General features: G+C 42.0%; 1 protein-coding gene across 5 annotated transcripts in view; it reads right to left on the reverse strand.

Moving 5' to 3' along the window:
• Window positions 1–25962, reverse strand: part of LOC128702205 (mitochondrial glutamate carrier 1) — a 205336-nt gene that overhangs the window by 35975 nt on the left and 143399 nt on the right. For all 5 annotated transcript variants that reach the window (XM_070098002.1, XM_070098006.1, XM_070098003.1 and 2 more), the window contains one exon: window positions 25298–25431. In XM_070098002.1, coding sequence (XP_069954103.1) covers window positions 25298–25431 — 134 coding nt within the window. The remainder of the gene's footprint in view (window positions 1–25297; window positions 25432–25962) is intronic.

Below are 25962 nucleotides of genomic sequence, written 5' to 3' on the forward strand. Positions count from 1 at the left end.
GACTGCCCTCTTGGGCTGTGTTGTAAAGTTGCAGCTAAGATAATCCATCACAGGAAGCACTTCATGAGCTCCTCAAATCATTAGATAACCTACAAGCTATTGTAGAAGGCCAGTGCAAGCCTGCATCAAGTGACGTAAGCTGCTCAGCTGATGGTGACACTATTGACAAAGACTGGAAGTCCCACACTGAGCTTAACTCAGGGGTAAACAACTGGTGGAATTCTGTCATCGCTAAGGTCCCACAGACTGACAGAGTTCAAAACACTACCTTTGGGAATTCTAACACAATTCCTCTGACCACCACAGAGGAACAAATCCTTTTCCCAGCAATGTGGGAAGCCTTGGATCTGTTAATTCTCCTACACCTGACATCTCTGCTTCAGCCACTGCCAGTCTACTTGACAGTGCAAATACCATCTCTGATCCTACACCTGTCAGCACACCTGCCGATACTATTCTAGAATCTGGTAGTAGTGCTTTGACAGCAAGTTCTGAGCCAGGAGTTTCTCCACCAGAGAACGGTGCAGTTAGTGATCAGGAACTATCACTGCACCTGATCACCTACTGCGCTAAGTACGAACAGCAGGGACACATCTGTCAGAACTGGTAGAGGGGCGGGGTAGAGGGACGTGGAGGAGGAAGAACATCTACAGCCGTCTCACCCTCCACTAACACAGTTCCAGCGGCAGAATCTGAGGACAAATCTACGAAACACAGGAGGTGCAACGAAATCCTAGTCCACCCTCCCAGGCACCTAGGCTGTGCTCTCGCTGTCACCGGAAGGGGAGGGCACTCTGCCAACAACTGCCTGCGAGATACCAGATGTAATTACTGCTACAAGAAAGGACATAAGGAGGACCAGTGTCGGAAGAAAAAGGAACTTGACAGACAGGGCCACCTGTTTAGAGACCTGTTCTCAGAACAAACCAGCAGGATCTCTGAATTGGTAAACACTCTCACATGTCACCCACTTAGCTACTCCTATCCCAGCCCAGCAAGTGGGATTGGGCCTTATACAAGACCACAGACCTACATCCCTGCAGCTGCCTCAGTACCCTACCTCTCTCAAGGGCAGGCACCTTACATTCCCTACACACCCACCACCTCAAGCTGACCACTTCATCATGAGGAGCCAGTCTTTCAGCATCCTGTCGCCCAACATTAGAGGTTTCATTACTAATGTTGGAGAGCTCACACATAGCTTTGTGAACACTCGACGTCCTGACATGATAGCTGTTGTTGAAACATTTTTGGATGACAGGACTCCAGAAAATTTTGCAAGAATTGCTGGCTACACCTCATGGATGAGAAGAGACAGGCAAGGGCAAGGAGGTGGTGTTGCTGTGTCTTCTCTAAAAGTGTTCATGCCCAGCACATAGATGTTGCCACCCCTACACATCTTGAAATGATGTTCTTCAAGCTCTGTATAAACACTAGTACCTCTGTACTAGCATGTGCAATGTACAGACCTCAGTGGCAACATGCAGACCCTATCAACTTCCTAATGGAAAATATTGACTCCCTTCTGCTACAACACAACTGTCAACATATTATAATTGTTGGTGACCTCAACCAGCACCTTATACAGAGGGACTTTGATGACCTTCTTGCAGTGTTTGACATGAGAAACTTTGTTGATTTCCCTACTCATATCTCTGGCTCCTCCCTTGACCCAGTAGTGAGTGATCTGGCAGAAGGCATAGTCACTTGTCAACCCCTCGGCTACGTTGGATCGTCTGACCACAAGGCTGTTTTTACCACACTTAAGATCCCAACAGAACGAGGTGAGGAGTCCACACGCACAACCTGGCTATGGGAAAGAGGTAATTGCAAGCCTTTTGCTCTGAGCTCGCCACCACTGACTGGAATGCTCTTCTCCAGGGGGATGTTGACAACCAAGTGAAAGCCTTCACTGGACACATCCTTAATCTGCAACAAGAACACATTCCTCACCGGCAATATGTGACAAAGCCTACAGATCAGCCTTGGTTTGGCTTTCGTTGTAGAGAGGCTGCTACTGCTAAGTACAAAGCATGGCGAAGGTATAAGAGACATCCTACCACCTATAACAGGAACTTGCACATGCAAGCCTGTAGGCATATGGGTGATGTTCAAAAGTGGGCCATTGCTAAATGGGAGGAGGACACTAAAAGAAAGTTAGCATCAGGTAGGGTAGGCTCCAAAACCTGGTGGTCCCTGGTCAAGGACAGACAAGGTTATCTGCCTGATGAACTTATTCCACCTCTAAATCGACAGGATGGGACCACCTCTACTAGTAGTCAAGAGAAGGCGGACCTCTTTGCTGAACACTTTGCTACCAAAATGCAAGTTCCTGATCCAGCAAGGGACCCTCCTTGGCTAGCTGCAAGAACTGTGTCAAAACTGTCAGTGGTGACAATAAGGCAGGAGGAGGTGCATTTCCTTCTTAAATCACTTGACCAAGAAAAGGCTGTGGGCCCAGACAAGTTGAGCCCAAGATTGTTGAGAAGATGTGCAGACCAGCTAGCAGCACCTCTAACTCGCATCTTTCAGCACTGCCTAGTACAGTGTAAATGGCCCTCTCCATGGAAAGAGGCAAATGTAGTCCCTGTTCACAAAAAGAAGAGCAGAGCAGAAATCAGCAACTACAGACCAGTGTCACTCCTGTCAATCACTGGTAAGATCCTTGAGACAATAATCTCAAGACAAATGAGAGAGTTTTTTGACTACCACTCACTACTTTGTGATCGTCAATATGGCTTCAGGAAAGGTTACTCTGCTGCTGATCTGTTGTTAAACCTCTCCACTAAGTGGCACCAGTCACTGGATGAATCCAAAGTCAGCTGTGTGGTAGCACTGGACATTGCTGGCGCTTTCGACCGGGTGTGGCACCAGGGCCTCTTAGCAAAACTTCAAGCACTGGGAATTGCAGGCTCTACGCTATGTCTCCTCAGTGATTACCTTTATGGTAGATCTCTAAGTGTAGTCCTCAATGGAACGGAATCAGCAAGACATCCTATTGGGGCAAGTGTTCCACAAGGAAGCGTGCTGGGTCCATTGTTATGGAATGTCTACTTCAACGACCTTCTTCATCTCATCCCAGAATCACATGCATATGCAGACGACTGTACACTGACATTCACTTATCCAAGAGAAGAAATGCCAGCTGCTCTAAGCTACATCAATCACCAGTTGAGAGCTATATCAGCTTGGGGAAATAGATGGCAAGTAACATTTGCACCTGAGAAAACGCAAATGATGATCGTCTCTAGGCACCATGATGGTAATGCTGGTGCAGTAGTAAGGATGAATGGGAGGATGTTGGCACCTGGAGAAGAAGTTGATATCCTTGGGGTGAAATTTGACTCCAAACTAACCATGAAGAACCATGTTGTAAATCTTGCAAACAAGGCAGCCAGGAAGCTTACAGCACTTCGCCGTATCTCCCATCTGCTTGACAGTAGGGGTTGCAAGATCCTGTACGGGGCACAAGTACGCTCACACCTTGAGTATGCTCCACTTTCTTGGTTTGCCTGCCCCCCCTCTCATCTGCGACTGCTTGACAGAGTAGAGAACAGAGCAAGACGTCTCATCTCTCGCCTGGACCCATCCTGGATAGATCTGTCATTTCAGCAGAGCCTTCAACATAGGAGGGATGTGGGTGGCCTTACTGTTATGTACAAGGCCAATATTGTCAAAATACCACACTTGGATCCACTTCGAGGACAGCGTGAAACAAGCTTTTATGCCACAAGACGGGCAGAAAGCAGCAACTTCACTCTGGCTGTACCCTTCTCCAGAACATCACTCCATCTGAGATCATACATACCCAGGATGACTCGAGTATGGAACACATTCGTACAGCATAATGATGTCAACGAGATAAAGTCAGTTGATCTAATGAAAATGCTGGCCCACAGATGGCTCCAACTTCATCCTGTTCCCTACTTGTATGTCTCATAACAATAAAAATGCTTTCAAATGAGCTGATGTAGGTAACAGCTCTTAGCTTGCCAATAAAGTTAGGAATCCTTAACCTGTAATATAGCTGTCAATAAAGCTAGGGATCCTTAACCTTGTCAAACCCTGTGTAAAAAAAAAAAAAAAAAAAAAAAAAGAGAGAGAGAGAGAAAGAGAGAAAGGGAGAGACAGAGAGAGACAGAGAGAGACAGAGAGAGAGAGACAGAGACAGAGAGAGAGACAGACAGAGAGAGAGAGACAGAGAGAGAGAGAGACAGACAGAGAGAGAGTCAGAGAGACAGAGAGAGACAGAGACAGAGAGACAGACAGACACACACACACACACTAGGTGAGTACCCACCCAACAATTAATATTTGCACCAATAACTCATTACAGTTGTGACTGGGTGTGGACATGTGAATTGCTCATTACTTTATAATTTGTTCATGATTGTAGCCATATATAAACATAAGTAAATTTACTTACATGAGACCCCTGCTCTTCCTCATTTACATCAATGATCTTCCAAACTCAGTGAGTAGACTCACAACCTGTCCAATACCCCTGCCAAGCTACCCAAGACTCTATAACCCCACCCAGTAGATCATCAGATGCGGCATTCTCCACCTGACCTCAACATTCTGAACATGACTATAAATACTCCCGTACCTTCCACCCCAGGTAGATCTGTGTGACACTTGAAAAAGCCCACTGTGTGGGTGAAACGTCAATAAAGGATTACATTAAACTGCATATGTGTTTATGTTTCTACCTGGAGTTCATTACCTTTGTAACTTGCTCTGCTATCAAAACTTTGGGGCCCAGTCCTTGGGCCCATTATATGCCTCTGTAATCTTTTCATTACTGCCCACAGGATGCGTATGGGGTGCATCATAAAGATATTAAACTAACTCTCCCCTCCTCCCATCTTCCATACACCAACAAGAGTCTTCAATAAAGATAAGTGTGATATTACTGTTTTATACTTGATTTCTCATTCTTTTCTGTATGTAAATTTATATTTAATCTATAAAAAAAATAATTTTTGTTAATACTTTTGGGAGTCTGAAACGGATTACAGTGGACCCCCGCATACCGATGGCACCACATAACGATTAATCCGCATACCGCTTGCTTTAATCGCAAAAATTTTGCCTCACATACTGCTTAAAAACCCGCTCACCGATTTTCGTCCGAGACGCGTCCAATGTGCGCCCTCAGCCAGCCTCACATGTGCCGCCCGTGCCATTGTTTACCAGCCAGCCTCCGCGGTAACATCCAAGCATACAATCGGAATATTTCGTATTATTACAGTGTTTTCGGTGCTGTTTCTGGAAAATAAGTGACCATGGGCCCCAAGAAAGCTTCTAGTGGCAACCCTACAGCAATAAGGGTGAGAATTCCAATAGAAATGAAGAAAGAGATCATTGATAAATATGAAAGTGGAGTGTGTATCGCCGACCTGGTCAGGTTGTACAAGAAACCCCAATCAACCATCGCTACTATTGTGGGCACCAGAAAGGCAATCAAGGAAGCTGTTCTTGCCAAAGGTTTAACTGTGTTTTCGAAACAAAGATCGCAAGTGATGGAAGATGTTGAGAGACTCTTATTGGTGTGGATAAATGAAAAACAGCTAGCAGGAGATAGCATCTCTCAAGCGATCATAAGCGAAAAGGCTAGGAAGTTGCATCAGGATTTAATTAAAAAAATGCCTGCAACTAGTGCTGATGTGAGTGAATTTAAGGCCAGCAAAGGTTGGTTTGAGAGATTTAAGAAGCGTAGTGGCATACATAGTGTGATAAGGCATGGTGAGGCTGCCAGTTTGGACCACAAAGCGGCTGAAAAATATGTGCATGAATTCAAGGAGTACATGGAGACTGAAGGACTGAAACCTGAACAAGTGTTTAATTGTGATGAAACAGGCCTGTTTTGGAAGAAAATGCCAAGCAGGACCTACATTACTCAGGAGGCAAAGGCACTCCCAGGACATAAGCCTACGAAAGACAGGCTTACTTTGTTGATGTGTTCCAATGCTACTGGTGATTGCAAAGTTAAGCCTTTATTAGTGTATCACTCTGAAACTCCCAGACCGTTCAGGCAAAAGAATGTCCTCAAGGAGAATTTGTGTGTGCTGTGGAGGGCAAACAGTAAGGCATGGGTCACTAGAGACTTTTTCTATGATTGGTTACACCATGCATTTGCCCCCAATGTGAAAGATTACCTAACTGAAAAGAAATTAGAACTTAAGTGCCTCCTGGTGTTAGACAATGCCCCTGGTCATCCTACAGACGTGGCAGAGCGACTTTATGGGGACATGAAATTCATTAACATCAAGTTTTTGCCTCCTAATACCACTCCTCTCCTGCAGCCCATGGACCAGCAGGTTATTGCAAACTTCAAAAAACTGTACACAAAAGCTCTGTTTGAAAGGTGCTCTGTAGTGACCTCAGAAACTCAACTGACTCTAAGAGAGTTTTGGAGAGAGCACTTTAATATCCTCAATTGTGTAAACCTTATAGGTAAGGCTTGGGAGGGAGTGACTAAGAAGACCTTGAACTCTGCTTGGAAGAAACTGTGGCCAGAATGTGTAGACAAAAGGGATTTTGAAGGGTTTGAGGCTAACCCTGAGAGGATTATGCCAGTTGAGGAATCCATTGTGGAATTGGGAAAGTCCTTGGGGTTGGAGGTTAGTGGGGAGGATGTGGAAGAGTTGGTGGAGGAGGACAATGAAGAACTAACCACTGATGAGCTGATAGATCAACTTCAAGAGCAAGAGGCCAGACCTGAGAAAACTGGTTCAGAGGAGGGGAGAGAGAAATTGAAGAAGTTGCCTACTACAAAGATTAAGGAAATGTGTGCAAAGTGGCTTGAAGTGCAAACCTTTTCGATGAAAATCACCCTCACACAGCTATTGCAAGCCGTGCTGGTGATTATTACACTGACAATGTTGTGAAACACTTTAGGGAAGTCATAAAGGAACGAGAGGTACAGGCCACTATGGACAGATATGTTGTGCGAAAGAAGTCCAGTGACTCTGAAGCTGGTCCTAGTGGCATTAAAAGAAGAAGGGAAGTAACCCCAGAAAAGGACTCGACACCTCAAGTCTTAATGGAAGGGGATTCCCCTTCTAAACACTAACACTCTCTCCTCCTCCCATCCCATCAATCATCACCAGATCTTCAATAAAAGTAAGTGTCATGTAATTGTGCATGCCTTTTTCAGTTTGTGTGTACTAAAATTAACATTTCATGTGGTAAAAAATTTTTTTTTTTCATACTTTTGGGTGTCTTGCACGGATTAATTTGATTTCCATTATTTCTTATGGGGAAAATTCATTCGCATACCGATTATTTCGCATAACAATTACCCTTCTTGCACGGATTAAAATCGGTATGCGGGGGTCCACTGTAATTGGATTTACATTACAGTGGACCCCGAGTTTTGTGACCCTTGCGCTTCGTGAATTTCAACTTTCGGCAACGTTTTTTTTGTCAAAATAAAGCCTCGCAGTTTGTGATTATCCTCGCGATTCGTCTGTCATACAGAATGCATCCATGCGGCTGGGCGTACACAAAAGTTCCAACACAACATTCAAGAGTCAGTGTGGCATTATTTCTGGGCAAGTAACCATAACCCACACGCTTTCCTATGATACATTATATAATAATCAATTCTTTTTTGTGCTTGAAACTGCTAAATAAGTCACCATGGGCCCAAAGAAAGTTTCTAATGTCAGCCCTTTGGTAAAGAATGTGAGAAACATGATAGAATTAAAGAAAAACTTTGAAGAAAAATATGAAAATGGTGGTGGTAGAGGGTGGTAGTGATAGTGGTAGAGGGTGGTAGTGATGGTGGTAGAGGGTGGTAGTGATGGTGGTAGAGGGTGGTAGTGATGGTGGTAGAGGGTGGTAGTGATGGTGGTAGAGGGTGGTAGTGATGGTGGTAGAGGGTGGTAGTGATGGTGGTAGAGGGTGGTAGTGATAGTGGTAGAGGGTGGTAGTGATGGTGGTAGAGGGTGGTAGTGATGGTGGTAGAGGGTGGTAGTGATAGTGGTAGAGGGTGGTAGTGATAGTGGTAGAGGGTGGTAGTGATTGTGATGGTGGTAGAGGGTGGTAGTGATAGTGGTAGAGGGTGGTAGTGATAGTGGTAGAGGGTGGTAGTGATTGTGATGGTGGTAGAGGGTGGTAGTGATAGTGGTAGAGGGTGGTAGTGATGGTGGTAGAGGGTGGTAGTGATGGTGGTAGAGGGTGGTAGTGATAGTGGTAGAGGGTGGTAGTGATGGTGGTAGAGGGTGGTAGTGATAGTGGTAGAGGGTGGTAGTGATTGTGATGGTGGTAGTGATAGTGGTAGAGGGTGGTAGTGATGGTGGTAGAGGGTGGTAGTGATGGTGGTAGAGGGTGGTAGTGATGGTGGTAGAGGGTGGTAGTGATAGTGGTAGAGGGTGGTAGTGATTGTGATGGTGGTAGAGGGTGGTAGTGATGGTGGTAGAGGGTGGTAGTGATAGTGGTAGAGGGTGGTAGTGATTGTGATGGTGGTAGAGGGTGGTAGTGAGAGTGGTAGAGGGTGGTAGTGATAGTGGTAGAGGGTGGTAGTGATGGTGGTAGAGGGTGGTAGTGATGGTGGTAGAGGGTGGTAGTGATAGTGGTAGAGGGTGGTAGTGATGGTGGTAGAGGGTGGTAGTGATGGTGGTAGAGGGTGGTAGTGATGGTGGTAGAGGGTGGTAGTGATGGTGGTAGAGGGTGGTAGTGATAGTGGTAGAGGGTGGTAGTGATGGTGGTAGAGGGTGGTAGTGATGGTGGTAGAGGGTGGTAGTGATAGTGGTAGAGGGTGGTAGTGATTGTGATGGTGGTAGAGGGTGGTAGTGATAGTGGTAGAGGGTGGTAGTGATAGTGGTAGAGGGTGGTAGTGATGGTGGTAGAGGGTGGTAGTGATGGTGGTAGAGGGTGGTAGTGATAGTGGTAGAGGGTGGTAGTGATGGTGGTAGAGGGTGGTAGTGATGGTGGTAGAGGGTGGTAGTGATGGTAGTAGAGGGTGGTAGTGATTGTGATGGTGGTAGAGGGTGGTAGTGATAGTGGGAGAGGGTGGTAGAGATGCTGGTAGATGGTGGTAGTGGTTGTGATGGTGGTAGAGGATGGTAGTGATGGTGGTAGAGGGTGGCAGCAATGGTGGTAGAGGGTGGTAGTGGTAGAGAGGGTGGTAGAGAGTGGTAGTGGTTGTGGGAGAGGGTGGTAGTGATGGTGGTAGAGGGTGTTAGTGATGGTGGTAGAGGGTTGTAGTGATGGTGGTAGAGGGTGGTAGTGATGGTGGTAGAGGGTGGTAGTGATGGTAGTAGAGGGTGGTAGTGATGGTGGTAGAGGGTGGTAGTGATGGTAGTAGAGGGTGGTAGTGATGGTAGTAGAGGGTGGTAGTGATTGTGATGGTGGTAGAGGGTGGTAGTGACTGTGATGATGGTAGAGGGTGGTAGTGATAGTGGTAGAGGGTGGTAGTAATGGTGGTAGAGGGTGGTAGTGATGGTAGTAGAGGGTGGTAGTGATGGTAGTAGAGGGTGGTAGTGATTGTGATGGTGGTGGAGGGTGGTAGTGACTGTGATGATGGTAGAGGGTGGTAGTGATAGTGGTAGAGGGTGGTAGTAATGGTGGTAGAGGGTGGTAGTGATGGTGGTAGAGGGTGGTAGTGATAGAGGGTGGTAGTAATGGTGGTAGAGGGTGGTAGTGATAGTGGTAGAGTGGTAGTGATAGTGGTAGAGGGTGGTAGTGATGGTGGTAGAGGGTGGTAGTGATAGTGGTAGAGTGGTAGTGATAGTGGTAGAGGGTGGTAGTGATGGTGGTAGAGGGTGGTAGTGATAGTGGTAGAGTGGTAGTGATAGTGGTAGAGGGTGGTAGTGATGGTGGTAGAGGGTGGTAGTGATGGTGGTAGAGGGTGGTAGTGATGGCAGTAGAGGGTGGTAGTGATGGTGGTAGAGGGTGGTAGTGATAGTGGTAGAGGGTGGTAGTGATAGTGGTAGAGGGTGGTAGTGATGATGGTAGAGGGTGGTAGTGATGGTAGTAGAGGGTGGTAGTGATTGTGATGGTGGTAGAGGGTGGTAGTGATGGTGGTAGTGATGGTGGTAGAGGGTGGTAATAATGGTGGTAGAGGGTGGTAGTGATGGTGGTAGAGGGTGGTAGTGATGGTGGTAGAGGGTGGTAGTGATGGTGGTAGAGGGTGGTAGTGATGGTGGTAGAGGGTGGTAGTGATGGTGGTAGAGGGTGGTAGTGATTGTGATGGTGGTAGAGGGTGGTAGTGATGGTAGTAGAGGGTGGTAGTGATTGTGATGGTGGTAGAGGGTGGTAGTGATTGTGATGGTGGTAGAGGGTTGTAGTGACTGTGATGGTGGTAGAGGGTGGTAGTGATAGTGGTAGAGGGTGGTAGTGATGGTGGCAGAGGGTGGTAGTGATGGTGGTAGATGGTGGTAGTGATGGTGGTAGAGGGTGGTAGTGATGGTGGTAGAGGGTGGTAGTGATGGTAGTAGAGGGTGGTAGTGATGGTGGTAGAGGGTGGTAGTGATGGTAGTAGTGGGTGGTAGTGATGGTGGTAGAGGGTGGTAGTGATGGTAGTAGAGGGTGGTAGTGATGGTGGTAGAGGGTGGTAGTGATGGTAGTAGAGGGTGGTAGTGATGGTGGTAGAGGGTGGTAGTGATAGTGGTAGAGGGTGGTAGTGATGGTGGTAGAGGGTGGTAGTGATGGTGGTAGAGGGTGGTAGTGATGGTGGTAGAGGGTGGTAGTGGTGGTGGTAGAGGGTGGTAGTGATGGTGGTAGAGGGTGGTAGTGATGGTGGTAGTGATGGTGGTAGTGATGGTGGTAGAGGGTGGTAGTGATGGTGGTAGAGGGTGGTAGTGATGGTGGTAGAGGGTGGTGGTAGAGGGTGGTAGTGATGGTGGTAGAGGGTGGTAGTGATGGTGGTAGAGGGTGGTAGTGATGGTGGTAGAGGGTGGTAGTGATGGTGGTAGAGGGTGGTAGTGATGGTGGTAGAGGGTGGTAGTGATGGTGGTAGAGGTAGAACTGCAAGAGCTCTTTGGACAGTTTTTTGTGACAAGAGTCCAGTGACTTCTCCATCCTCTCCTCTCCTTCCGTCTTCCATACACCAACAAGAGTCTTCAATAAAGGTAATTGTGATGTTATTATTGTTTTATACTTGATTGCTCATTCTTTTCTGTATGTAAATCTATATTTAATCTATAAAAAAATTATTTTTGTTTATACTCTTGGGTGTCTGGAACGGATTAATTGGATTTACATTATTTCTTATGGAGAAAAAGGTTTCGACATTCTTGAATTTCAACTTTCGGCAGACTCTTTGCAATGGATTTATCACAAAATTCAGGGTCCACTGTACCAGCAACAGACAGTGAAAGTGACAATGGAGTTGCTACAATTGGGATGGATAATAAATGGCATGCAGCAGACGGTGGTGGTGGTGCCAGGCAGGATGCGGCACTAGCAGCAGCCCAGGCAGGATGCGGCACTAGCAGCAGCCCAGGCAGGATGCGGCACTAGCAGCAGCCCAGGCAGGATGCGGCACTAGCAGCAGCCCAGGCAGGATGCGGCACTAGCAGCAGCCCAGGCTGGGAGTCATCACCCTCACTCAGAAAATCAACAACCCAGGGCATCCTCAACCACCCACACACACAACCACAGTCAGCACAACCACATCTGGGATTGGGAGCAACATGCAAATTTTTTACACAATCTCCATCAATCTGATGACACTCACAGTGGAATTTGTGCATGGGATCAACAACAGTAAATCACCTAAGACCACTAATAACCCAGCAAAAGGCAGCAGTTAAAATGATAACAAATTCCCGACAGCATACTCCAGCAATATTCAAAAATCTAAATCTGCTCACCATTAAGAACATCCATACTTATTCATGTGCCTACTACATACATAGAACAATACACACAAACATAAACCCTCCACTTAAACTTTTCCTCACCAATCTTAACAGGACACACGACCATAACACAAGACACAGATCTCTTTGTGAAGTACCCCGTGTCCATATCACACTGTGTAAAAACTCTATGCACATAAAGGGCCCCAAAATTTGGAATTCATTACCAGAAAATACCAAAGTAACCCGGTCTGAAAATCAATTTAAGACTCTCCTCAAAAGCCACTTAATCACCCTAGACTAAATACTCAATACTCAATATTTAACATTAACAATAAATCTACCAATTATCTAAATCTTAAAACTTCAAGACTAGACAACCAAGCTCATATACAGTGGACCCCCGGTTAACGATTTTAATCCGTGCAAGAGGGCTCATCGTTATGCGAAATAATCGTTATGCGAATGAATTTTCCCCATAAGAAATAATGGAAATCAAATTAATCCGTGCAAGACGCCCAAAAGTATGAAAAAAATTTTTTTTTACCACATGAAATGTTAATTTTAATACACACAAACTGAAAAAGGCATGCACAATTAAATGACACTTACTTTTATTGAAGATCTGGTGATGATTGATGGGATGGGAGGAGGGGAGAGCATTATCTTCTTACTGTTTAGAAGGGGAATCCCCTTCCATTACGACTTGAGGTAGCAAGTCCTTTTCCGGGGTTACTTCCCTTCTTCCTTTAATGCCACTAGGACCAGCTTGAGAGTCACTGGACCTCTGTCGCACAACAAATCTGTCCATAGAGCTCTGTACCTCCCGTTCCTTTACGATTTGTCTAAAATGGGCCACAACATTGTCATTGAAATAGTCACCAGCACGGCTTGCAACAGCTGTGTCAGGGTGATTTTCATCTATAAAGGTTTGCAGTTCAACCCACTGTGCACACATTTCCTTAATCTTTGAAGTAGGCACAATGGATTCCACAACTGGCATAGGCTTCTCAGGGTTAGCCCCAAACCCTTCAAAATCTTTCTTAATTTCCATACTAATTCTCACCCTTTTTACCACAGGGTTGGCACTAGAAGCTTTCTTGGGGCCCATGGTCACTTATTTTCCAGAAACAGCACCGAAAACACTGTAATAATACGAAATATTCCGAGTGTATGCTTGGATGTTACCGCGGAGGCTGGCTGGTAAACAATGGGACGGCCGGCACATGTGAGGCTGGCTGAGGGCACATTGGACGCGTCTCGGACGAAAATCGGTAAGCGGGTTTTTAATCGGTATGCGCGGCAAAAATTTTGCGATAAAAGTAATTGGTATGCGGAAAAATCGCTATGTGATGCCATCGTTATGCGGGGGTCCACTGTATATTGACAAATTACCACATAGAAGTACAGTATACATACCTACCAAAACCAGTATTGCCCTTCACCAAAATGTAGCAGTCTCATAGTGTACACTACTGTAAACTACTTCTGAATCATGTTTCATAAAAAGCATTTTTGAATACATGAATATATCCTTTGGTTTGTATAAATTAGATTCACTTATAATTAATAGAACTACTGTACAACCATGATAATTTCTTTAGTGACAAGTAGTCAGTAAGCCATTAAATTAAGTCAGCCCATAATGCCTAGGCATAATAGAGGCTCTCTTAGCACTGCAACCCATTATTGTAAGAATATGATCTCAATGTACTACTTGCAAAGAAATAAATGAGTCTGAATTTGAATTTGCCAAAGTGTACCCTTGGCAAACACTGCAAGTGAACTGGAATTTTTTGAACTCTTTTTTTTTATCAACCCCTGATGGAAATTATTGTCAGGGAAAGCAACAGATACTATGAGTATACCGTGGCAAACACAATGGTTTCACCAGTCACAACTACACCTGTGGAAGGAAACAACTGTGACTGAGGTGTATTTGTTTTTTACCATAATAATGTTTCTGCCACATGTGTATAAGCATAGTGTCAATTCGTATACTATATATACTGGTCTACAGACTTCCTAATTTCTACCCTAGTGGCCTTCAGTGATATTATCCCAGTTAACAGATTTATCCCACTTCTCTGACAAAATGCCTGACAAACAACAGGTTATACAAGATTAGAAATGTTTTTATGTATCTGAAACAGAAGTTCACTATGTATTTTTATCCCTTTAAGAAGCATGTGATGAGTTTTTGATTTTGTTCAAAGGTAGACTGTTGTTCCAGCAGTATATACCAAGCAAGAGGAAACGCTTTGGTATCAAGCTGTGTGAGCTTTGTGATTGTGAAAGTAGTCTCGCATTGGATGTATGTAACTGTGTACACAGGAAATAAAACACTGCAAGATAAAGATACCAGAAAGTTATTGGGGATCTCGAGTGATGTGGTGAGAACAATGATGGAACCATATCTTGGTAAAGGACACACATTATATACTGATAACTGGTACACAAGCCCCTTACTCAGTAATTTCCTGCATGTAAACATGACAGATGTGTGCATGGGAATCGTAAAAATATGCCTAGGTTCAATTCAGGCACTCAGTTGTGAGGTGAAGGTGTTTCCTGCCAATGACATCATGGCACTATGGTCACATGACAAACATGATGTGGCATTGTTGACATATATTCACCAGAACGAAATGAAAGACACTGAAAGGGAAGATAGAGACCAATGAACCCATTCGAAAACCTGCTGCTTTGCCCAACTGCATTCTCAACATGCGTTTGGTTGACAAATGCAGATTGGGCTTGCCAATTGTATTTGCAAGAGTTAAGAGTGGTACATGAAACCCTTCTTCCAGCATGTGGACATTTTCATACTTGTATATACCAGATGAAAACCAGCAACAGACCACCATATGGTGAATTTTGTTTGTCTGTCGTCAGACACATATTATTCAAGTACAATAGGACCCCCATATCCACAGGGGATATATTCCAAGGACCTGCCGTGGATACTGAAGCTGCGGATACCGAAACCTCAAATAGTAGCAAACCTTATATGTAAGTCCTTTACATACCTATTATAAAGTTAACTGATAAATTATACATAATAAGTGGAGAATCATCATTTTTCACTGATGGGAAGCACTTCACAGCTTTTCTTAGGGCTTGAAGAACTGCCAACTACTCTACTTTTGTGCTTTGGGGCCATTATTATGAAAAATTAAAAGGTATTTTTGGGCCACAGTAAACCACGGATAACTGAAACCTCAGGTACTGAGTCAGTGGATAAGGGGATTCTACTGTACCAGGTAACACTTGCAATACAAAACTGCCCTCAAACTGATCACCAAATACCCTTTTGTTTGAGTCATGATGAACACTTCCTAGTAACACTTCCTCCTACTAAGAAGCAATGTGCTCAGAAGAGATTTCTGTATATGTATATGCAACTAAATGCCCACAAAAATGCAGACACACATTTTGTGTGTGAGGAGTGTAAAACACCAGCGTGCATAACACCATGTTTCAAAGAGTTCCACAAACTGCAGCAGTTCTAGGAACATGCCCAGTGACTCAACATGTGTATACGTATATATGATAGACCATTAGTAATAAGGAACATTTTTACCTGTTTGTTTGTGTAAACAAGTTTTGTAAATAATACAATAATGACAATAGTAGTGCGGTTATTGAGTTGCATACAACGGATGGATACATATACATTGTGCATTATATTGGTGTCACACGACACAAAAGTTACTGGAAAAACAAATATTAGACAAGCAAAAAAATATAAAATAAAACTAAAAAAAAAAAAAAACTAATACAAAGTGCATGGCAGCCACCGATGTTACCGTCACCAGGTCATTTGCTGTCAACTTCACCCCTCTATATCTTGGTAAGTACTGAAATTTTTTTTTGTTTCATTACCTTCACAAAAATATACTCTTTTAATCTATAAGAAATTTTTTTTTTTAAATTCTTAGTCCCTGAGAACAATTTTCAGATCAGGGGTCTGGAACCTGAAAGGGTTAAGCAATGATAATATTAATCTTTTTGTTAAAGTGCACCATATGGGTGTAACATGCTGTAGATTTACCTACTATAAAATTACATTCAATATTTGGGTACTGCACACTATAATTTTTCTCCTGCAAACTCAGCTTGAGCCTACAGGGCTAGTGTATTTCAGGGTATAACTCATTCCCTCTTGCTGATGACCACACCATCTAGAGCTGCAGTCTGGCACCATTTTCTCTCTCACTCAATTTTAATCATCAAAGAATTTTGTATAATTTTATCACCTCGTATCATCTCTGAGTATTAACCATGGCACCTAAGAGGAATAATAGTGATGCTGGAGGAGCTAATAAAATAAAAACAAGCCTGAATTTAATTCAGTCTATACAGAAGTGCAGAAAATGTTAGTGAATTTTGTGTGAATAAATCATCCATTAATACAATTAGAAGAAATGAGAAAAAAATAAGTGCTTATGCAGTAAGCAGCTTAACCTGCTTAAAAGAATTTCAAAGATGTCATTGTGGCTAAATAAGATGGAAAAGTTACCAGTACTTAATGTGTGGACTAAGGAAAAAAATCCAGGAAGAGTTCTCCTTGGTGCTCAGATGACAAGGCACAATGTCCTATTGAACTATAAAAGTGTGTGTATGTGAAGGAAGGAAACCATTCACAACCATATAAGTTTAGTACTGGATGGCTTTGTAGTTTTAAAATGTGCAGTTCACTTCATAAAATAAATTTTCTGGTAAGAATGCATTAGCTTGTTAAGTAGCCTCTTTAGTTATATCTACCTTAGCCCAGAAGGCCTACATTAACTTTCTATACATGCTTTAAATAATAAAAGTAATGATCAGAATTTAATCCTTTCAAGGTCCACAGGCCCCTCTCCCAGACTTGTTCTCAGGGTTGCCAAATTTAAAAAAAAAAAAAAAATTCTTATGAAAAGATAGAGAATCTTTTCCCGATCATAATGACACCAAAAGTATGAAATTTGATGGAAAACTTACGGAATTATGCTCTCGTGAAGTTAGCGGTCTCTATGATGATTACGCATCGGCGATTTTGCCCACTTTGAGCCCTATTTTCAGCCAATTCCAGTGTACTAGTCGACAAAAATCATAACTATTTCGCTAGAACTCCATTTTTTCTATCGAATGAGTACAAGAAACCACCCATTTACCGAATTTGGCAATTTTGCCAATTTCACACAAATTTCAAAAGATGCCAATTTCCGAACAGAGTCCAGAATAAACAAGACATTCCTGGCACTAAAATAACAAGTTCTCTGTTCATCAGCCACATCCCCAGGCCCCTCTTATATTTCTTTGGCTTTCCACTTCGAATTTTTATTCTTACAAAAAATAGAAGATTTACTGTTATGCAGACTGCTGCATTAGTGTAGAAATGGTATAAATAATATCAGTGCACTTGTGAAAGAATATTAGACTCACCATTTGATGTGTATTGGATGCTTAGCATGATTTGTTTACTTTTGAACTTTGGTAAAAATCGAACATTTCTGCTATTTTGAGCTCAATTTCAAGGTACTTTTCATTGCAAAACTAGTCAAAATCATCTCAATTTCTGTAATATGTCTTCCATTCTATAAAATGAGACCAGGAAAACTAGAATACAATAATAAATACCATATGAAAATACAGTGCAAAGTCACTGTTTTAATCCAAAAACACGGTCAATTTTTTTTTTTCTCATTACGCACTGTGTGCTGCAGGATTTTTTTTATACTGCGCACACTGACCACATAGACCCATTCTTTCATATGTAGGCCTACCAGCTTTCTCTCACTAGATTTGAGGGCACTAGAATTTAGGCGTACTAGTACGTCAAAAACCCTGGGGCGTAAGCCGTACTAGTACGGCCGAAACCCTGAAAGGGTTAAAGCAAGTTATAATGTACTAAGTTTGACCCCACATGTTCTTCACTTAATGTAATGAGCTATCAAATTACCTACAATTTTTTCAGGAATTTAGCTCAAAATAATATGAGAGTGATTTACTGTGTCTCACACAATATTCTGTCTTCTCAATCATTTGTAAAATTATTGAGAAGATTGATCTCTATCCAAAACTATTTAATTTAATCAAAATTTGCTGACAATATTTGCCCATTCTCTCACTTGGCTCTTTTTTTTGCACTCTCTCACCAAGTGTTTACCCTCTCTTTTCTTCTCTATGTACTCTGCCTTCTATACATAATTTTTTTCATTGTAAAACCTTTTCTCCTTAACACCCTTTTTACCTCATGACCTAACACCCTTTTTACCTCATGACCTAACACCCTTTTTACCTCATGACCTAACACCCTTTTTACCTCATGACCTAACACCCTTTTTACCTCATGACCTAACATGCTTTTTACCTCATGGCCTAACACCCTTTTTACCTCATGGCCTAACACCCTTTTACCTCATGACCTAACACCCTTTTACCTTATGACCTAACACCCTTTTTACCTCATGACCTAACACCCTTTTACCTCATGACCTAACACCCTTTTACCTTATGACCTAACACCCTTTTTACCTCATGACCTAACACCCTTTTACCTCATGACCTAACACCCTTTTACCTTATGACCTAACACCCTTTTCACCTCATGACCTAACAAAATTTTTACCTCATGACCTAACACACTTTTTACCTCATGACCTAACACTCTTTTGCCTCATGACCTGACACCCTTTTTACCTCATCATTCAAACTATCATTCCTGTGCCTATACACCCCACTCCTCCTTATACCTCTGATGCACATTCTAGCACTACATTGCTAACTGTTTCACTATCTCCCATGTACATCTGTGTAACAGAAGACAATACGTGTACACAAATGGTGCAAACTGTTCCACACAACCAATCACAGTAGAAGTCCTACAGGGAAGTGTCCTAGGACCACTCCTCTTTCTCATCTACATCAATGACCTACCAAATGCATCACAGCTATTCAAACCCATATTATTTGTAGATGACACTACATACGTCTTCTCACACCCAAACCCAGCCATAGTCGCCAACACTGTCAATGCTGATTTGCAGAAAATATCTACCTGGATGATGATGAATAAACTTACCCTAAATACTGACAAATCCTATTTTATTCAGTTTGGAACCAGAACACTAAATGGATCACCCATGACAAGATTCACAGAGGGAAAATTCCTAGAAATCCACCTAGACAGTAGCCACAAATTCCAGACACATACTCAACAAATTTCCAAGAAAATCTCTAAGACAGTAGGCATACTATCAAAGATACAATACTATGTTCCACAATCAGCTCTCCTTGCACTGTATCATTCACTCATCTACCCTTATCTCACATATGGAATTTGTGCATGGGGATCAACAACATCAAATCACCTAAGACCTCTAATAACCCAGCAAAACACAGCAGTCAGAATGATAACAAATTCCCACTCGCGACAGCACACTCCACCAATTTTCAAAAGTCTAAATTTGCTCACCATAAAGAACATCCACACTTATTCATGTGCCTACTACATACATAGAACAATACACGCAAACATAAACCCTCCACTCAAACTTCTTCTCATCAACCTTAACAGGACACACGGCCATAACACAAGACACAGATCTCTTTTTGATGTACCCCGTGTCCATATCACACTGTGTAAAAACTCTATGCATATAAAGGGCCCCAAAATCTGTAATTCATTACTAGAATGTACTAAAGTAACCCGGTCTGAAAATCAATTTAAGACTCTTCTAAAAAACCACTTACTTGCTCAGGACTAAATAATCAACACTCAATATTTAACAATACCAATAATTCTCCCAATTACTTAAATCTTAAAACTTCAAGACAACATACAGTAAATTATTCCTCTTGTTTGTTATACAGTGCAATGCAACAAATTTGTACAACTATAATGCTTCAGTATCGAAATGTAATCATTGTTTCAATACTCAACTGTACAGTGGTCTCTCGATAATCGTAGTTCTCGGGAATCGTAGATTTCGGAAATCATAGGGACATTTTCGTATAAACATGGGCTCGCTAATCATATGTTGACTCGCGAATAGTAGGTCGTCCAGGATGCGTGTGCACGGTGTGAGCCAGGGCGGCCTCCCTACCCAGCCAGTGTGGCATTGTTTACCAGTGAGCGAAGGTCCCCTCACGTGCTCCTACAAAATATTTCATAATATTCCACTCATTTTAGTGCTTGCAAGTACTAAATAAGCTACCATGGCTCCAAAGAAAGCTCCTAGTGCCAAGCCTGTGGTAAAGAAGGTGAGAATCTTGCTGCAGAAGAGGAGGAAGAGAGATGGAAGAAGGTGCCTTCTTCAGAAATTAGAGAGATTTTTGCTATGTGGGGTAAGATGGAAAGATTTATGGAGAAATATCACCCTGACAAGGCTGCTGCAAGCCATGTTGGCAACATGTACAGTGACAAATTCTTGGGCCATTTTAGGGAAGTGTTAAAGAGACGCTAGAAACAGAGCTCTCTCCACAGTTATTTTGCGAGACAGGACTCCAGTGACTCTCAAGCTGGTCCTAGTGGCATTAAGAAACAGAGAAGAGAAGCAACCCCAGAAAAGCAATTGGTACCTGAGGTGTTGCTGGAAGGGGATTCCCCTTCCAAACTGTAAACAATCCAATCTCTCTCCTCCTCCAGTCTCCCATACACTAAGAAGAATCTCCAATAAAGGTAAGTGTTATGCTGTTAATGTTTCATTCATCATTTCCTATTGTATTGTTTATGTACTACATCTATATTTCATGTAAAAAAATTTTTTGTTTTAATACTTCTGGGTGTCAGGAACGGATTAATTGTATTTACATTATTTCTTATGGGGAAAATTGATTCGAAAATCGTAGATTTTGATAATAGTAGCAACTCCAGGAACGGATTAACTACGAAAAATGAGGGACCACTGTACTTCATATTGTAAATTGTTTACTGTAATTTTTACCACTGGACTTTTCATTGCTTAACCCTTTGACTGTTTACGCCGTATAAATACGTCTTACACGCCACTGTTTCTGACGTATATATACTCAATAATTCTAGCGGCTTCAAATCAAGCGGAAGAAAGCTGGTAGGCCCACATGTGAGAGAATGGGTCTGTGTGGTCAGTGTGCACCACATAAAAAAAATCCTGCAGCACACAGTGCGTAATGAGAAAAAAAAAACTGATATTTTTTTTGGATTAAAACGCCGACTTTGATGTGTATTTTCATATAGTATTTATCAATGTATTTGCGTTTTCATGGTCTTAGGTGATAAAATGGAAAACATATTACAGAAATAGAGATGATTTTCATTACTTTGACGATGAAAACGACCTTGCAACTGAGCTCAAAGTAGCGGAAATGTTCGATTTTTACCAATGTTCAGGAGTAAACAAATCACACCACACGTTCAATACACGTCAACTGGGGAGTCTAATATTCTTTCACTAGTGCACTGATATTATTTATACCATTTTTACAATAATGCAGTAGTCTGCATAACAGTAAATTTTGTATTTTTTTGTATGAATAAAAAATCAAAATAGAAAGCAATAATAATATAAGAGGGGCCTAGAGATGTGACTAATGAACAGAGGATATGTTATTTTAGTGCTAAGAATGTCTACCTTGTTTATTCTGGACCCTATTTTAAAATTGGCATCTTTTTTAGTTTGCATGAAATTGGCCAAATTGCCAATTTCTGACCACCATATTGGGTAGTCCAAATTAGTAAATGGGAGGTTTCTTGTACTCAGCTGATAGATAAAATGGAGTTCTAAAGAAATAGCTATGAGTTTGGTCAACTGGAACAACGGAATTGGCTGAAAATAGGGCTCAAAGTCGGCGAAATCGCTGATACGCATATGTCGCCGAGACCGCTAACTTCACGGGAGCGTAATTCCATGAGTTTTCGACCAAATTTCGAACTTTTGGTGTCATTACCATCGGGAAAAGATTCTCTATCATTTCATAAGAAAAATAATTTTTTTTTTTCAAAAATTTAGCGACACAGAATGACAGTTTCAGAAAGGGGCCAGAAACAGTCAAAGGGTTAAATAAAAAAAAAGGCACAATACCGTGACTGGAACAATACACAAATAACCCGCACTGTTACCAACTTGTCCTTTCTTCTCTTAAATTCAACACTAACATTGTCATATTATCGGCAGTTATCCTTGATCGCGAGGATTACTTCCGTACAGCTGATGTCTTGCTCTCTGACTTATGTACCTACACTCCTTTTGTTTCCAACCCTCTTGATTGAATCAAGAGAACTTTTAACAAGAAACTAAGGACTCTCTCCGATCTCTGTCCTCCTGACTTTGACCTTGTTCAATGTTTTCGTGTCATCTGTCCCTCTCTGCCCTATTTCTATGGCCTTCCCAAAACCCATAAACCTGATATTCCTCTACATCCTATCATACCCTCCAGAGGTTCTCTCTCTTATTCTCTTGCTTCTTGGCTGGCCAAAACCCTCACTCCCTTTCTTGGTACTTTTCTCCTGCCCACCATCGTCATTCTCAAGACTTCATTGAACGGGTTCGCTCTCTCCCGACCTGTAAGATGCTTAGTCTTGACGTTGAGTCCCTCTTCACCAATGTCCCTCTTGATGATGTCCTTGCTTTTCTTAGAGAGAAGGCCAATGAAGGAGTTCATCTCCCTATACCTACTGATGTCTTTCTTGATCTTATCCACCTGTGTGTAGACTCTAATTCCTTTTCCTTCCAAGGGAAATATTATTCTCAAACCTTCGGTGTTGCTATGGGCTCTCCTCTCTCTCTCCTGTCCTTGCTAATCTTTACATGAAATACTTCGAGACTGTTCTTCTTCCTACCATCGATGTGCGCCCTTCACTCTCACTCCGCTATGTAGATGACATCCTTGCTCTGCGACCTCATGACTCTATGCTCTTCCAACCATTTCTTGATGCTCTTAATAATCTTGCCCCTTCCATTAAGTTTAAAGCTGAATGGGAATCTAATTCTTATCTTCCTTTCCTTGATGTTCATGTCCGCTGCTCAGATACAGGTTTTGCCTTTTCCATCTACCGCAAACCTATGCACAGTGACATGTGCATTCACTACTTTTCTTATCATGCTTCCTCTGTCAAGAAAAGTGTTATCTCCCTCTTTCTTCGTGCTCTCCGCATTTGTGATCCTCAGTCCCTTCAATCAAATATTTCCACTCTTCATAATTCATTTTCCCGTCTTGGCTACCCTTCCTGTTTCATAGACTCTGCCTTCTCATGTGCTAAAAGTAATTTCTTCTCTCCCAAACTCTCTACTCCTGGGAACTTTTCTGTCCTCTGCCTTCCCTACATTTCCGGTCTTTCTAATCTCAACAACTCTCTCCGTTCCTTAGACATCAAACTTACTTTCCGCCAGACTAACACTCTTTGCACTAATTTCGCTTATACCTCTCCTCCCTCTACAGATGCTCCTGGTGTCTACTCTATTTCTTGCTCCTCCTGTCCTCTTCAATACTTTGGAGAAACTGGCTGATCTCTTTCTGACAGACTTATGGAGCACAAAAGTAGTGTTAGGCTTGCCGACACTAACAATGCTCTTTCCTATCATGTCAGAGATCACAGCCATCCTACTGACTGGTCTTCTGCTAAAACTGTCTTCCCTACTTCCAACTTTAACAGTCGCCATCTGGTTGAATCCTCTCTAATACACAACTTTCCTTGTATGAATCTTAGTCCTGGCTTTGTCTCTGTAGATGCCTTCCTCTCCCACTACATTGTAAAATGCTCCAAACTTCAGAACACCCATGACCTAACCTGATTCCTCCCTATTTTTCTTCTCCCTCTTCCTCTTTCCTCTTTCCTTTTTTCTCCTTTGGGTTGTCTTTCTTCTGCCCTGTGCATTTATTCCTTCTTTATTTATTTATTTTTCCCCCTCGGTGTTCTTGCTCTTACCCTCTGTGAGCACCTAGCTCACTTGCAGTGCTCCTCTTTCTTAGTATTTGACTGGCTCCTCCTCCTCTTACTACCTCCCCACTACTACTACCTTCCACCTCCACTACTACCACCACTACTACTACTACTACCACCTCCTGCCTTTATATACCCATCCTGCTCCCCTTTTCGTTAGTATCATGTCCAAATGAACTATATGAATATGAATATGAATATGAATATGTTACTGAGGCCAGTCTTGCATATGAAGATCTATGTCTTAATCATAGTGCCCTCAAATAAGCTGTGATTGGTAAATTTTATCATAGACATGAAAGAATGGTTCTGTGCAATGGATGTGCGGAGTATAAAAAAAATCCTGCAACCACACAGTACATGATGGAACAGCTAAGTGCTGAATTAATGCTGGGTTAAAATAGTGACTAAGATATTTTCTAGGGTGGTTTTTGTAGGTTTATTGGCTGTTTCATGGTTTTAATAGATCAGAAAACACACTAGTGAAATAAGGATGATTTTGGTTAGTTTAAGACTGGAAATAGGCTTCAAAGTAACAAAAATATTAGATTTTTTTGTGATTTTCCTGAAGGGTACGGGCCTCCCTACCCTAAAAGTAAAAAGTTTTTACCAGTTCTGGTAAAAGTTTTTACCAGTTCTGTTTCAATTATGTAAATAAACTAAACCATGACCAATCATTCATGGTTAACTTTTACTAGTTGAAAAGTAGGTAAAATTTAAATTTTTTGTGCACAATGACAGATGGAAAATGGAGGGCAAGTGTTATATAGGAGAGGTCTGGGGACATGACTAATGAACAGATCAAACATTGCTTAGTGGCTAGAATGTCTTTAGTGTTTATTTTGGATTCTGTTTATTAGGCTGGTATTTTGTGAATTTTGTGTAAAAAGTACTCAATTTCTGGGCAATTTATAGGGTAGTTTTGAAAGTTAAATGGAAATATTTTCTTGTTCTCAATAAATAGAAGGCAAAATAGTGAAACAGCCAGGATCTGGGTATGTTTGATCAAAGAATTTGGCCTACAATAAGTCTCAAAGTGAGCAAAATCACAATTGTCTAAAGTAATCAATTTTCAGTTTTACACCTGTGTAATTCCGTAAGTTTTCGATGACATCTCGTATTTTCTGTCATTACCTGTACAAAGAGATTCTTTATAATTTTAGGAGATTTAAATTATTACAAGTTTGTCTTGTACTCTTATTTTATTATTTCTTCAACCTTCTCATAACTTGGTAACTGAAATCTCTCTTCAGTGATATTATTATTGTCAGTAGCCCACGAGAAGAATTTCTGGAGTCACAATAGTCAAAGGGTAAAATGTACATCATACCTCCTCAAACAAACTGTACACCCTAAAGCACATTACATGTATGTATTTTTTGAGTCTGGCTGTTTCCAACTAAGGCAGGGTGAGCCAAAGAAGGAAATACATTGACTATAACTCATTCAATAGCTGTCTTGTCAAAAGTGCATTTACGTACATTACACTTCAAATGACTCTGACTCTGAACTGCAATATCTATATTCATACTTCAGATTATGTACCTTGAAAATAAATGTTCATCTTTTTATTACTTACTAGCCACTGCCTGAGCTGCGACACGACCAGCATCTTGTAGCTGGATTTTCAGAAGTTCCATTGGCGTAGTTACTACTATCTGGCACAGACCTGCTAACCCACCAGCTGTCATCTCACGGTGAATGGGAAGCTTACTGGAAAATAAATTTATTTCTACATTATACAGTTTTACACAATTGGATGACATTTAATAGTAGGATTGAAAAGCCCCTGGTTATGCAGAGTATTCTGGCAAAGTTAAAATTTAAAAGCTTAACTTTCTCAGTGGATGCCACTAAGGACCACATGATTGGGGCCAGGGTCTCTCACGTTACGAGCTCAGTGCACCCAGATAAGTTGAGTGGTAAATTTTGGTCTACATATGAGAGAATGGGTCTGCATGGCGAGTGTGTATAGTACAAAAGAAAATCCTGCCCATGCAGAGTATGATGGGAGAAATAAAACTGTAACTGTCTATGGCTTAAAATAGCAACTTTGTGGTGTTTTCTCGAATGGTTATATTGGCTGTTTGTTGGAATCATCTGACAGAATGGAAGAAATACTACAGAAATAGAGATGATTTGAGTTGGTTTCAGGCCTGAAAATAGCGTGAAATTTAGCTCAAGAGTAGCAGAAATGTTTGATTTTTTCTGATTATCTTGAGGACAAGTAAGGTTCCCCCTACA

This window comes from Cherax quadricarinatus, chromosome 60, assembly GCF_038502225.1.
Source record: "Cherax quadricarinatus isolate ZL_2023a chromosome 60, ASM3850222v1, whole genome shotgun sequence".
NCBI lineage: Eukaryota > Metazoa > Arthropoda > Malacostraca > Decapoda > Parastacidae > Cherax > Cherax quadricarinatus.